General features: G+C 38.6%; 2 protein-coding genes across 8 annotated transcripts in view; both read right to left on the bottom strand.

The window, feature by feature from the left end:
* LOC109970503 (protein NipSnap homolog 2-like) overlaps positions 1-14,775 on the bottom strand; it is a 34,745-nt gene that overhangs the window by 12,211 nt on the left and 7,759 nt on the right. Inside the window, exon 1 of one of the 7 annotated variants that reach the window (XM_020618075.1) lies at positions 608-915. The exons of 5 other annotated variants lie outside the window; for them this stretch is intronic. In XM_020618075.1, coding sequence (XP_020473731.1) covers positions 608-699 — 92 coding nt within the window. In that variant the 5' untranslated portion in view covers positions 700-915. Of the gene's footprint in view, positions 1-607; positions 916-14,775 lie in introns of those variants that run through there. One more of the 7 variants, XM_020618077.1, reaches the window with a different exon arrangement.
* Positions 1,359-3,173, bottom strand: mrps17 (mitochondrial ribosomal protein S17). The gene is made up of 3 exons (XM_020618079.1): positions 3,045-3,173; positions 2,471-2,612; positions 1,359-1,773 (listed from the first exon to the last, which is right to left on the bottom strand). The coding sequence occupies exons 2-3, from the start codon at positions 2,591-2,593 to the stop codon at positions 1,459-1,461; spliced, it is 438 nt and encodes a 145-aa protein (XP_020473735.1). The 5' UTR covers positions 2,594-2,612; positions 3,045-3,173; the 3' UTR covers positions 1,359-1,458.

Here is a 14,775-nt window from a genome sequence, read left to right as displayed (position 1 = left end):
TTGTTTTGGCGTGGTTACGGCCAACAGTAACCGGTTGTGTGGAGTTAATAAAAAAGCGACTATTCGTCGGCACTCAAGGTTGTCTTCCTTGTGTCCTGCGGGACGCTACAATAGTTTGCCGGGTGATGCAAACAACTATTACTTTGCATTCAAAGCTCTTACATTTTAGTACACACCGCAACATTCTAGTTGTAAACACTTCTACAGCTCGCTTTTGAACACGAACACCTGTGTCACTCATTAATCACAAGTCCTATTACTGCATTTTGACCTTGAAGTTTAATCCAGTTTGGCACAGACAGAAACTCAGTTGCGATTTTGTATTATTTATGCACTTGTCAGCTCTGCACACAAAATTATGAAGTGCGTAAATGTTACCACGAGCTGTTTCTCAACTTTCTAATTCGGGAGGGTAGCGATTAGCATTACCAGAAAGTTAGCAAGCTTGGAGTAGTGGGCTAATGCTACCTACGGTACACGGTCTTAATAACATAGCTCTCGTTAGCTTAGCCACCCAGCATGCTGGACTTCATACTAGCCAGACTAAAAACATTTTAAACTCAATTTCCACACTTGCACTGGCAAAGACCACTCACAAAACTCTAACCTGGCAACGACCGTGACCTGTCCGTGCGCACGAAGCCCATTTTTCGTCTGTTTGAGGCCGTTGCCCACTCTTTGAAGGACTCGGGTCGCCATCTTTTACAAAACTTGTAAGCCGGAGGGTGTGTGAAACGGTTGTTCCCGATGGAGCTGACGTTACATACAACAACGTAACCCCATGTTAACTTTGTTGAACTTGATACCACAGAGGCCGTACGGTATCGCAGGATGTGGAGCACTACGCCCGCTGTTACACTACACAGTTGAAGCTTTTCAGGGTTTGACCTCACCACATTAAAACATAGGTCTGCTAATATTTCCTTCGACTAATAAAATCATGGTTATTATTCTAAATATAACTTACTAAAGTCTCAAAACAAAGCCATATATACTTCAACAAATAGATAAACTACTATAGAGCTAATTCATGACAAATGTGGTAGTGTTACTAAATACATATTAATAACTGCAATTCCAGATAACAAATGCATCAATTACAGATTAAAATACTTATGCATCCTAAACAAACTATATATTATTCTTTTTATATGTCAATATGATTTTCTAATGTCAAACTTACATTTTTAGTCAGAGTAAACAGATACAAGTACTATGCATATTTGTTTGTGAACACCATGCATTTTCATTGTTGTTTTATTGTAAATTTTTCAAAAAAAAATGTCTTAAATTCAAACTACCTGAGCAGGTAGCAAGAACAATGTATTGTATGTAAACTCTCCACCCATAGAAAAAGATTACTGGTCTAAAGTTTTATTTACAATAACATCTGAAACACAAATATGACAGATGAATGACATTTAGGCAAATATTACTGTGTAAATGAACAGTTTTCTATTATGAAGTATGAGTTGCTGATGGGGAATCGACTCCACTAGAGGCCGCAGAGATGTTGAGCTCCTGCAGTTTTTCTGATAATGTCATCTCTTCCGGAAGTGTAAGGTCTGTCAGAGGCTCCAGAAACTCAGTGCCTGCAACTCTCTTTCCTGTCAGTGGGTCAACCACCTGACCAACTTTATACACTATCTCAACCAGTTCATGCTTCACATGTTTGGACCTGGGCTCAAGAAGGGCCTTGAGAAGCACAATATCTCCCACAGTGCACTGTTGCAAAGCATCATGGGCAAAGTAGGTCTTCCTTTTGTTGTAGTACTACAGAGAAGAAAGAAGAACATTGGACTTATTTAGCTATACTCACTGTTCAGCAGCCAATCTAACAATGAATAGCATTTGGTTGTAAACAGTGAAGCTGATCATACAGATGCAGGCAGTGACAATAATATGCAAGTCTTAAAATTGAAACATTAAAAATGCAAACAAAAAGAATTTTAAGCACTACAAATTGTACCATACTTTCAAGCACTAAAAGAAAATGTTATTGTTGCTGTGTTTGTTGTGTAAATTTAGAGGCAGCTATAAATCTCTTCTCAGTCAGCACTTCAGCCAAACATATTTATACCACTTCATAACAGTACTTTTAATCATTTTTACTTGTTTTAGGCAAAGTTTACAGTTGCTCATGTCATGACATTACACACTGATACACCAAGGGGTCTGACATATTTTGCTACATGAAGAAGAAAAAAAAAAAACGTTTTGTTGGGGAAACATCTTATATCTGCTTGGCATCATGACCAAAAAGTCATACAGCATCAGTATTATACATTTTCATTATGGACAACCTATACATTTTTATGAAACATGAGTAAACTAACAGGGTAGATGTGACGAAGAAATAACCAAAATTCCCTTTTTGCATTCCCTTGTTTGGCAAGTGGGCTTTGTGACACCCATGCCACCTTCCCTTCCTGTACATATAAGCAGAGAATAAGCACTGTTGAAGTTTCACCTTGAGCAGGTAAGGGTCCAGCACCAGCCTTGTGACTCTCACTTTGGCAGTTTTGCACATCTTGGTCCCTATTACTCTGCCAATAATCCATTTGGCATGGACTGACGCATTCCTGGCTGACATTCTGGAACTCTATTCAGCCCTGTACTACAAAAGACCAAGAAACACGAAGATCCATCCCCATTCATTATTTGCCATACGACAGTTTGCCGAAGGCGTATATTCTCTTTTGCAAATCAAATGTCATAGTCATAGCTGGTCTCTCTTATCACACAGTGGACAGCTCCAGTTTGTACTTACTATAGAAAATTATTTAACATATTCAGCCTGTGCAAACTACTACAACATCGAGATATTTGCATCAACAAGTACATTATCTATGCAAACATTTCAAATTATAAAAGAAGGATGACACGAGAAGATTAACAGGCTACATTGTTAGCCTTACTGATGCTAACGTTAGCTTTGGCTTCACAACCGCATTAATTAAAAAGATGGAGTTGCAAGCGACAATGACTATATCTGACATTCACACAGAATAACATTGATAGTAGAACGGAAAAAATAAACTCACCAAAACTAATGAAAGGGAAAAACACTAAAAGGTCAAAAATACATCAGCGAATGCAGTCCTCCATGCTGCTCCGCTCGGCTTGTTTTGATGACGTAGACTACGGTTAGTAACGAGGTACAAAAAGTAAAGCTGGTAGCTTTTTTCCCAAAAGTTGGATTTGAAAAAATTACACAATACAGTGGGCTAACTAATGTTGATATAATTGGTTGTACAGTTGCTGTGAAAAAAGTTCATTTAGGTTTGTGAACACAACAAAGCATGTCAGCACCTGCATATCTGCAAAAGTGGAGTTGTAGAAGGCTATCTCACAAGTTGTGAACAGAAAAGAAGAATAACACAATGGACTAAACTACAGACAGTATTTAAATGAAGCTGTAGCTAAGTTAACTGTGCCTTGTTTCCATTAGGCCTACTGATTAAACTCTGTTGTTGTTTTTGTTTGTTTTTAATGGTGTTGTCACCTGTTGATTGACAATGTGATTTGAGAAATAAGCTACTACTTTGTATTTTGTTTACTCAACTTTCTTTACTCCTAAAAAAATTACATTTTTATTTTGGCCATGAGATGGTAGCAGAGAAAAGCATGTTTAAATGATGGGTTAAAGAGTACAGAAAAGAAGAGACTCTAAATTAAGAAACTGGGTAACAAAAACTAAATTTGGACATAGTTGAAGCATCTGCTACTGTGTGCAGGTTTATAAGATAGTATTTTCTTTTAAAGAACTTATAGGTGTATGTAGTGGGTATATCTATGACGGATAATGAGCATGATGCTCCAAACATTGTGCATTTACCCAAAATTAAGCATGGCATCAACTTCATATTCTCTATACTTTAATATCAGCATCTTAACATGCTCACAAGGACAATGCTAACATGCTGATATTTAGCAGGTATAATGTTTATCATGTTCAGTGTTAATTTGGCATAATAGCATGCTAACCTTTACTAATTAACAGTAAATATAAAGATGAAGTGTGAATGTCATTAGTTCTGAAACTGAAATTTTGATGGGGGCAACTGTTATTCAGTGGGTAGAGCAGTCGTCTCCTAACCGGAGGGTCAGAAGTTCAAATCTCGGTGCCTGCAGTCCACATGTCAAAGTGGGCAAGACACTGAACCCCCAAGATGGTTAGAACCATCGGTTGAGTTGGTTCTGTACCGGAAACAAATACCTTGTGTGTAACATACTTGGCCAAATAAAGGTGATTATCTGATGATGGCACTAGAGGAAAAGTCAAGGGACCCCAAAAGTCAGCAGGATTCATCCTCTGGGGATCATAACCATGTCAACAAAGTTTCATTATTTGTCGAAATATTTCAGGCCCTTGCTAAAGCCAAACATATCCATGAGAACAGTGAAGGACATTTCCCCATTACAGTCTTCTCCAGGAATGAGAAAAATATCTTGTTAGCTTGATATAATAATATTCGTAACAAGACCATTATCCTGTTATCTTGAGTAAAGTAACAGTTTTCAAATATTACAATAAAACAACTCATAATATAAAAACAAGGTTGTAAAAAAATAATCAAATCCTTATGGTAGCATATTGTCGGTCCTCCATTCATTCTTGCGCTTTTTTTGATATGAATTTCATTGTGTCAAATTTCTGTAAAAGGATCACAGAATTACTAATAGCCTATTCAGGCATTTGGCAATAATAAGAGGTCTTTTGGATCTCCACTAAAGCAGAGCAGTGGGAGAGATTATCACAAATGCATTCATACCACAACATTAACAGTCTTGTCCCTGAGTAGGAATTGGCTGAGGCTCAGAACCAACCACAAGCAGACCAATGTGGTCTTAATCAGAGTCATGTTGTAGTAAAGCAGAGATCTGGCTCCTCTGTTTCCCATTTAAGGCAGTGCAGCACTGGTATACCTCTGCCAGAATTACAACATTAGCCAACTTTAGTTTCCTACATACAAGCACACTGAGACAATTCACACAGCACCAACTGTTTTCTGTTGTGTAACAAATACTGTAGGCTAAACTGATTTTGAGCAGCATTCATCAGAATAGAGAAGCTGCATGGCTACCACCAGACATCATCATATAACATATATTTAATGGGGATTAAAGTCACTCATAACAGAGCACAGGAACAGTCCCAACGTAAGGCTTACCTCTTATCAAATCTGTGGGTCACATTGTATCAATGGCCACACTGCAATATTTGCTCAAAGATAATCACATTCAGACCCAACTGCAAATGCAGCTCATGTTTTTATATATAAGAGAACTGACATGCTCAGTTATCAGCTCTGAATCATGTGAAACCATGGCTGAGGTGACATAAGACAGAGGCCTGATAGCACGCAGCCTGTGTGATTACACATAGTATATGTTTTCTGTGATAACACAGTGACCTCTTAATCAGTTTTATACTTTCACACTAATGCACTACGTCCTCTTGTGTAAGTTATTAGTCACCAGATATGAAATTTTTCATTATCTAAGAATATTAAGCTAGAATGCTTGTGCATTTTGACCGAGCCTGTCACTCTTGGGGGGCCTGTGCATGGGGTCACTTTAGAGCTGGGAAAAGTTAAGTGATTTTATTGTTCAAATAATGGGAAGAGAAAATGTTTTGTTGGTTTAAAGGTAAAAAAAACAACAGCTTGTGCTTTCGGGTTGTCCATCCATCCACCCATCCATCCATTTGTCTGTACAATTCTTGTGAAAGTCAGGAACACTGAACAGAATTTCTTCAGCTTTGGCTCATGTGTCCAGTTGGAGTCAAGGATGAACTGATTAGGTTTTGATGGTCAAAGGTCAAAGGTCAGTGACCTTACTTCTCTTTCATACCTGTGAATTTGACTGGTTGGTGGAGGCATATAACCATGAAGCGGCAATTCTAGTTTTGAATTGCTATCACTGATGCATAAATGCCAAAGCAACACTTTATTTTTGCATTTAATCCAGGTGGACCAAATTGTAACTACTCGGTGTTGACGGGCAGCTTCAACTATAGCAATGCATCATCGTTTATGAGGCATTTATGTTTATGTTTTTATACCAAATCTTAACCTGTAAGGTAACTGCATTCAAATAAATGTAGTGATACAAGATGAACATTATATCCTTAAATAGATTTTGTTAAATGTGGAATAAGGGAAAACTACTAACAAAGAAATATTTGAGTAAAATATAAGAGTTGTGTGTACTATATAACAGTACAGAATAAAAGCACAAAAACACCCCAAACTATCTTAATGAAAAGTAAAGTACAAGTGCTTTGGTAAAGTGCTTACTAAGTAAATGTACTTAGATATGTACCACCAGTGGTATTACTGTAAGTTGGTCAAAATGTTTTTAACACATTTGTCTGGCAGCCTGCACTCACTTGGCAAATAAAACCAAACAGCATGTCAGAATACCAAACTTGATGTTTTGAGTATACAGAACTTCAGAAGGAACTTACTCAAAAAATAAAGTGTTACCAGTTGTTGTATTTTGGCATCTAGGGGGATTCGGGGCTGATTACAGAACTGGTAATTCCCAGGTTTTAGTTGAGTCATGGATCTTTGTTGAATGTGATGCCTCCTCTGTGATCCCTCATTGTTTGTCACTTCTCTGCTGTCCTTTGTGAAATAAAGGTAAAAACGCAATTTTCTAGAGCAGTATCATTTTTACTGTTTCAGTTTGTTTGCCATTCTCACCTGGACTGTCTCTGAATGTCCGAGTCACTTAACGTACCAACATGAAGAGAGTCAAATATGTTGGGTGTTTTATATTCAGTACATTCACAACACATGAGGGATAGGTGGAAGGTGTGACACGGAGTCAGATGAATATGTCACTCTGCATGTAGAAGCCCAAGAGTCATGTTCATTGTCAATTGTTCTACCACAAACACACATGAAACATTAAATTTGGGCATAGTTAACAAAATGGAATGATTTTGGCTAATGTGCTGTAAACATCCAAGTTGTGAGGGATTCAGAGATATTCCCTGGGTAGTGACATCATTTCTTCCTGTCTCCATTTGTTAAACATTAAATGAGCAGTCTTTTATAATCAATGTTCTTTTGTTTTCCTAAGTGCTTGTTGTTGTTGTTTTTTATTCTGTTGTCTCCTCTTGTGTTTGTATCATCAGCTCTACATTTCTGTCTTGTGTTGTATTCTCACAGCTGGAGGAGAAAAGTCCAGAAGCAGCCATTTTGCCAATAAGTGCAAATATTTTAGATTCAAAGAGGGAAGTGTCTGTAACTATTTAAGCAGCTGAGGTGATTTTAGGTTCAAGAGCAAGAAAATTGTGTTCTGTTTTTAAAAGTAAAGATTTTGTGGTCAAGGTGCAGTATGACTGATTAGTGCATGTCTTCTGTGAGTTCATGTTAACACAAAACAATGTTTTATGTTTTATTTAACTGACAATAACTTTAATTTTATGGCCATTTGAAGGCAGCAGAAACAAACTGTGAACACATATTATCACCTTTTAACATTCTATGGTGAATTGTTGCAAATAAAAGTGAAGATTTCTCTCACTTTGTCACTTTGTTTTCATTTAGTCATGAATGCATTGTTTTTCTGAGAAAATGTTGATTATAGCCAGTTTAATTAATACAGTGATACCTCTTTTAATGGGTGGGGTTTTGTTCAAACATATTAAAAGTGGACAAGTAAGTCAAAGAAGTCTAAATGGCTATTTTGGTACATTTTTTGCAGTGAATCTGGCTCGCCAGTGGAATCCATTGGAAAAGTTCTAAATCTAAATCCAAACTGATCACAGCTTCATCCTCCGCAAAAGAGCAACCTTTAAAAGGTTTACAAGGGCTACTCGGTGCAGCATCCCAGTCACCTCCTTGTGAATCTATTCATTACAGGGTCAGAGAAAATTATGACTGAATCAAACTGCAATGGACGCCGAACACCAACGTCATTTCCCACAGTGCAGTGAGGTCATGGTTTTGATCTGCTGGGACGTCTGTAGATAATGGAGCTCATTCTCTAAACACATGATGATAAAGCGACGTCCACTGACATGTCTGCGTTACAGATACCAGTCAAAAAATACGAATTGTGTTGGACGCAGAGGAGCAATAATCACCACAGAAAAGTTCAAATGTTTTCATGACATTGCTGCAGCTGGGTCACTTTGAGCCATAGATATTTTCATTCTAGATGGTTAAATGTATTAAATTTAGAGCAATCCATTGCCCAGGTTGACAGAAAATTATCCCAGGTCCCTCTTTTATTATCTGTTTTCTATTCATGACAGCAATCGTAACAGTCTTCTGGAAAAAGTGATGATAATGATGTCATGGCTTCAAATGTTTTGCGTTCACGGATTTTTCTTTTGAAAACATCTAGAATTTTTAAAAAGCACATTGATTTAAACTGATTCTCAAGCTGATTTCATGGTGCAGAGTCTGCTGAGTTTAAAAAGACAATAAACACATAAACTACAGAATATTTGTGCTGAAATCTGTATTTTTGTTAGCACATTTTTTACCAGGATTTTTTTGATATTCAATGTAAAAATTTATACTGAAACTTCCTGGATGTTGGTTTATGAGTTGGATATTGAAAAGTAGTTTAAAAAACAATGCAACACGTGAGACTAGTGTCTCAATTCATTACTGAATAATGATATTAAAAATACACTAATTTAAAGTAATCCAAAAAGAGCGACAGTGCATGTTGACAGGGTGAACATTAGAAATTAATGTCTGTGGTATTTTTCACTAAAAGAAAACAATGTTTTAGCCTTATGTCAACACACATCAACTAAAATCACCCTTCAGGCAAAGCAATAAAAAACCCTACAATATAACACATATTTTTCCAATAATTCAAAAACAATCCGTTTCTAATAATTGTCGATGAATCAGCCATGTTTTCACTTTTTCCATTTCCAGCATAGTTTCTTCCACCCACTCACAGCAATGAGTAAACAAGATATTAGAAAAACCTGTCCGTATAATGTAACACAGTTCAACAGTAGCACAAACTACAGGTTCCAATAAAGTTGAATTAACACCTTTATAAAAGAATGTCAACAAAAATGGAACATTATCGTTCGCAGGATTTCTTGCAGAATATTAGTTTTAGCTGGCTATTTTCTAGATTGTGTGCCTAATAAGCTGGTAACTGAGTATATTTGTGCAGTTTAAATTAACAACATACTCAACACAGGATTATAGTTTAGTGTGAAGGAGGCAGGTAGGACACAGGTCTAGTCCTGGATCGGCGTGTCTGAACCGAGACCGTTGCTGTTTGTGAATGTGACAAGTCATAATAACACTGGACATCAAACCAGAGTTAACACCCTGCCAAGACATTCAGTCATCATCCATGATTAATGGCACAACCGAGGCACTGCTCATTCTATAAAAAGAGTACAGTAACTTCATTAGTTTTCTCTTGCTTGTAAGAAACAGCTGTCAGCACTGCTCATAGTTTCAGCATTTAGGTCACAGTTTTAGCTGCCAAAATGTCTCAACCTAATATTTATATCATGGCTGCCTGATTGTGCCTGATTCTATGTATGGTCAGGAGGAGAGGACGCGTTGCAGGTACGCGCCACAAGCAGAGCTCATAAATTCTGCCGTCAGAGGCTGGAGTGACAGCTCAGTCCTATTGACTCCTATCTTTCTCACCACTCACTGCTTTTCCTTTTCAGTCACTCTGGTGTTCCTTCTCTCTCCCTGCAAAGGGATTAAATTCTCCTGTTGCCTTTTGGACCCCATTCAAAAAGGACTCTTCACAGTCATGGTTGTGGCATGCATGGCAACACACACACAGTTCAGCACTGCAGAGACATCCATGTGTACAAGGCCAGTGAGTTCACTACTTATGCTCTAAGTCTCAGGGTTCAGTTCAAAGTAGAAAGATATAATTATACCTGCTGTATGAAGCCACAAATCTTCTACACTGTTAAGCAGAAAATTAAGCCAGTTTTATAATTGAGTCATTAGTCACACAAGTAAAAGACAAAACCTTCCCAGCCCCAACAAACAGCAGTAAAAGGCTACATTTCCTTTCCATATGTGCTAATAGAGGCGCTGACTAAAGAGGATTTGCACGGCAGGTTCAAATTGTAATTTGCTCCAAAGCTGCCTCATGTTATATTTGTTTCTGTCCCGTCACATCAGGTTTTAGAGTCTTGGCATTCAAGATTAAAACATCTCTTTTTTCATTCACATAACTGTTCTTCTAATATTTTGAGAGAGAAAGTGTTTCTTTTTCTTTTTCTTGCACTTTGTTGGCAGAGCCCAGAGAAAACAAGGTGGAAACAACATGTGCCTCTGCTCTGCAGAGGCACAGTAATGACTGTAATTACTGTGTTGGAATAGGTGTAGTCATTGCACAGGTCAGCAACATCCTTTCACTCTAACAATCAGACACTGTCTGAACTGTCTGAACAAACAATTGTGTGAGGCCTTTAAGACAGACATCCCCACCTACTAAAAAACTAAGGGGGGAGAACTGACTTTTAAAAACATTTCCATTTAAATCACTTTCGTTGTAATTCAGTGAGTCTATTAGTCCTTTATGCAAAGCTATACTTATTTGTTCTACTCAGTCATCCAGGTCTACTTATAAGCACATGTAAAAACCTCGTTGCATATTGCCAGGCCAGTGTTAGTCAAGTAGTACAACAAAGCACCCTGCGTCTATCTAGCCCTGTATGCAGATAACACACATCATGGACAAAATCCATAAAAAAGAGCAACAGCGGTCACAAATTAGAAAAATATTCCATATGATGATGATGATGATGATGGTGCCACTGTGTGCTGTATAACATGGTTAATGTCAAAAACATCAGAATGAAGTGGAGCAGTTTCTGAGTGCTACAGTAAAGTCATTAAAATATAAGGCCCCTGACTTTCTGTGTTGCTGTGCCCATTGCAGAGGCAATACGTTCTCCGGTTGTCCATCTGGCCCCTTCCCATGAATACAATATCTCAGGAATGTTTTAAAAGAATTTCTTCAAATTTGGCTCAAATGTTCACTTGGATTCAAAGATGAACTGATGAAATTTTGATGGTCATAGGTCAAAGTTACTGTGGTCTCACGTCCATCCCATTCTCATGAATGTGATATCTCAGGAACACCCTGAGGGGATTTCTTCAAGGTAAATACACTTAATATCATTTATGAAATTCCCTCAATCTTCACTACATACACAGGACAACATTTGTCTAAACAGACACGCATGTAAACTGCAACTTGGTTGTCAGAGGCATACAACCGCAAGATGGTAATTCTTGTTCTTATTGTAAATAAATTACATGCAAAACCCAAAATAACAAGTGTGTATTGTCTGTGCATCGGTTTAGCTCATATTTCTGTGATGACATGAGAAGGTCAAACTTATCTCCACATCACTGTACAATTTACACAGCAGTAACTAAATGTCTTATCTCATGGTACAATAAAAGTTCACTGTAAAACTGTAAATATTAAGGATACAAGTGAAATATCATCTAAGCTTATGTTTCATGAAGACATCCATTATTTTGTGTTATTAATAAATCAGAAAGGTAAGCATGGTGGCGTACACAGCCCCACGGCGGTTTTTAAACACAGTAACATAGGCATTCCTTTTGGGTGAACACACCTCAGCTGCCCCCTGTCTGCCGACACTGCAGTCAGGACGCTATGGTGGTCCTGCTCCATATTTGCTAAGTGACATTAATTTAGTATCAAGAGGTTCTCACTTCTGTCACATTCATTTACTCAAGCCTCTACTGTGTCTTTACTGTGCTCCTATCAAAAGTAATGTCTTAGTATATCTTTCTCACAGTAGTAAAGACAACAGTAAAACAGAAATGAAAACACGTTTCAGTGCCAACTGAAACTTCTCAATCCAGTTGGGCTGTTGTGCATAATGATGCATGTGTCGCATGTGAGCGTTCAATCTTGGCTCACTGATATGGTGAGAGGCTCTGTGTGACTGTGTAACGTCATGTGCGATGGACCCACAGGCCCCACCACCTGCCTGCTGCAGCGGTGGCATTTAGATGACGTTTATCATGATGATAAGAGGCTGACACTTGCAGGCCACTTGGTTAGTGTACAAGTCCGCAGAGTCAGCAGTTACCGTAGAGTCAGAGGGGAATGACCTGTGTGTAATACCATCCTGTGGACAGTGTGACCATGTAGGATTTTATCAGCTGTACTTGTTTACATAGTTGCATATTGTGTATGTCTTTGTGGTCCAAATTACAAGCCAAACGGCCTGAAAATAAAAGTGGACTCAAGTGTTGCTCATTTTTTGGTGTTGATAACCTGTCATCTTGCACTATAATGGACATCTCTGCACTCATCATGATATTAAAGCTGATCATACCCTGTAAGACCATGCAGCCAATAAAGATTAAAATTAACATCATGAAGCATTTTGATACTAGACTCTCCAGTATGAGAACCTGCTTGTTATTAGATGTCGGAATTTGTTTCCTTATGCCTGTAAAACTGGGCATTTGAGGTAATTTCCTGTAGCTGGTACTGTTATGTTCCCACTCCTCACGAAATGCACAAAGAGCTGTGTTTTCAGGTGGCGTGGTTGTTTGTCTACATGTCAGCCCTGTGATAGACTGGCAACCTGTGCAGGGTGGACCCCGCCTCTCGCCCAGTGTTGGCTGGGATTGGCTCCAGCCTCCTGTGACACTCATTAGGATAAGCGGTATAGATGGGTGGATGGTTGGATGACATGACAGCTTTGTCCAGTGTTGCCATAGTGTTTTAACTAAAGAAAGTAAAGGGTACCACACACAGGTGGTGCCCACTTTTTGACTTATCTTACTCTTTTACCCGGCCTTGGAGCATCTGAGTGTTCCCTCACTGAACTGTGCTGGAGAGAAGCACAAAGGATTTCATATTGAAAGGACTGTAACTTTGAAAACTACTCTCTAGCATTAATATTCATTATAAAATCTGCATCATGAATACCAGTGTCAGTGCATCTGTCTCGACTTCACTCACTCCCTGTTCTGTGCACCAAAGTCTTGCTGAAAAACAGGTGTACTCCTACTGTGTTTTTTTAACTACATGGTTATTTTACCAAACCTGGAAGATTTAAGATATCTTTTATTAAGACTAATTATTCAGGAATACAGTACAAACCTTGGATTATTAGACTAAAGACCCCATGTTAATTTGTAAATATTAAATTATCTTACATCTTATAATACCCATAAGGATTATCTTAGATTAAGAGGAGAGGAAACTAAATGTATCTTTTTACTGGGTTAGGAAAAACATCAATACAAGTTGACAAACTACAAATTTTGCATGAAATGTACATAAGTACTGCAAAGGGACTACTTAGTCTTTATAGCATTTATAAAATCATCATGGAACCAGTGTTTTTGTATGTATAAACACACTAGTGTGATGTGTTTTATGGCTATGTGTCATGTCAGAGTATGCCAGGCATGAGATGAAGTACTGACCTCATCATTCCAATGACATCAGTCTGCCTGAAGGAGGTTCAACACAAAACATCTGATGGTGGGATGAACTTAAGAGAGGAAACTTGGCAGGAAATCTGACCATCTCATTTGTCCTGCTATCTGAAATCCTGCCTCTGACATCTGATTTATGCTGAGTGGCTCTGTGACTGTGACACTGTTACACATTAAACGACTGCTGATCCCTTTCACACACAAACCCACACAGTCATAAGCGCTTTGAACGCTCAGGCCTCTCACCTCCTAGCCCAGCTGTGTCCTGTATCCCTTGTGCCTTTCGATCTCTTTCTGTGCACACTGACAGATGGACCGCAGTGTTTATGTAAGGCGCCATTCTTGATGTGGTGTTACTTCAACCCTCCTGGGAGGAGGGAGAAGATTCTCCCCTCTGTGCTGAGGGTGGGTACAAGTCATGAGAAGAGGCCTGCTAGTAACAGTTGACACAGCACTGCATAACTCATCTGATGTCACACTTCTCAGCTGAATTCTGTGATATAAAACATGCATCTTTGTCTGTGTTTATCTGTGTAAAAGCAAAACAAAGTGAAAAAACACTTTGGGGGACTGTAAGTTCTTCCATGTTATCATGATGTAATTCTGCTTCAATTTCTTCATTAGGCCACTTAAACAAATGCTCACTGTGTTCAGTTTAAATGTCAAATGTGGGATCAATAACAACTAGGTCTTGTTTTGTGTCCTTCTCTGTTTTCTCCCAAAAGTATTGCCTATATTGTCATTGCCAGTACATCTGTCAGTCCATGTCACTGATGACTCATTGTTGTCCTGGGCAGGGCAGGGACAACAATGCGCCTCGCTGCCTCCCCTGATACACATGGAGGTCTACAGCCTCAAGCACCATAACCATGAGCTGCTTTTTCTTATTAATGGGACATGGAAGGGTTTCACCAGGAGAGCATATTGCGTGCAGAGGTTAATGCAACCAGAATGAAATGCCCTGTAGTGCTGAATAATCATCCTGAAAACTATTAGAAGGATAAGCTTCCCTCTTCCCCCGCTGCTAGAAACCGAACAAGTTAAGTCTTTGTACTGACTGTACATGAATTTGTTTTTCGAAAGCCCCACTTACAGTACCATTATGCCAGGTATGAATTCATCTGTCATTTCATACTTGTTCTGTGGCCAAACATCCCTCATAGAGATACCCTGCTAACAGGTAGTCTGTAACCAAGGTCTGTGCAACACCCATAGATTCATCAAGACCACTGCAACAGGCTTCAACTGCAAGCTTGCATTTATTATACACACACTGACCTAGCATGTAACGTAATCAAAGAGGAAG

The sequence above is a fragment of the Monopterus albus genome, unplaced genomic scaffold (assembly GCF_001952655.1).
Source record: "Monopterus albus unplaced genomic scaffold, M_albus_1.0 scaffold199.1, whole genome shotgun sequence".
Lineage (NCBI taxonomy): Eukaryota > Metazoa > Chordata > Actinopteri > Synbranchiformes > Synbranchidae > Monopterus > Monopterus albus.
The sequence above is the reverse complement of the archived record's forward strand: the minus strand, read 5'-3'. Positions and strand labels throughout refer to the sequence as shown.

Bases quoted from the DNA above. Each gene is read 5' to 3' on its own strand.
- mrps17 (XM_020618079.1), bottom strand. From the start codon at position 2,593: ATGTCAGCCAGGAATGCGTCAGTCCATGCCAAATGGATTATTGGCAGA. The intron at 1,774-2,470 runs GTGAAACTTCAA...TCTTCTCTGTAG, and splicing joins TGGACCCTTACCTGCTCAAG to TACTACAACAAAAGGAAGAC.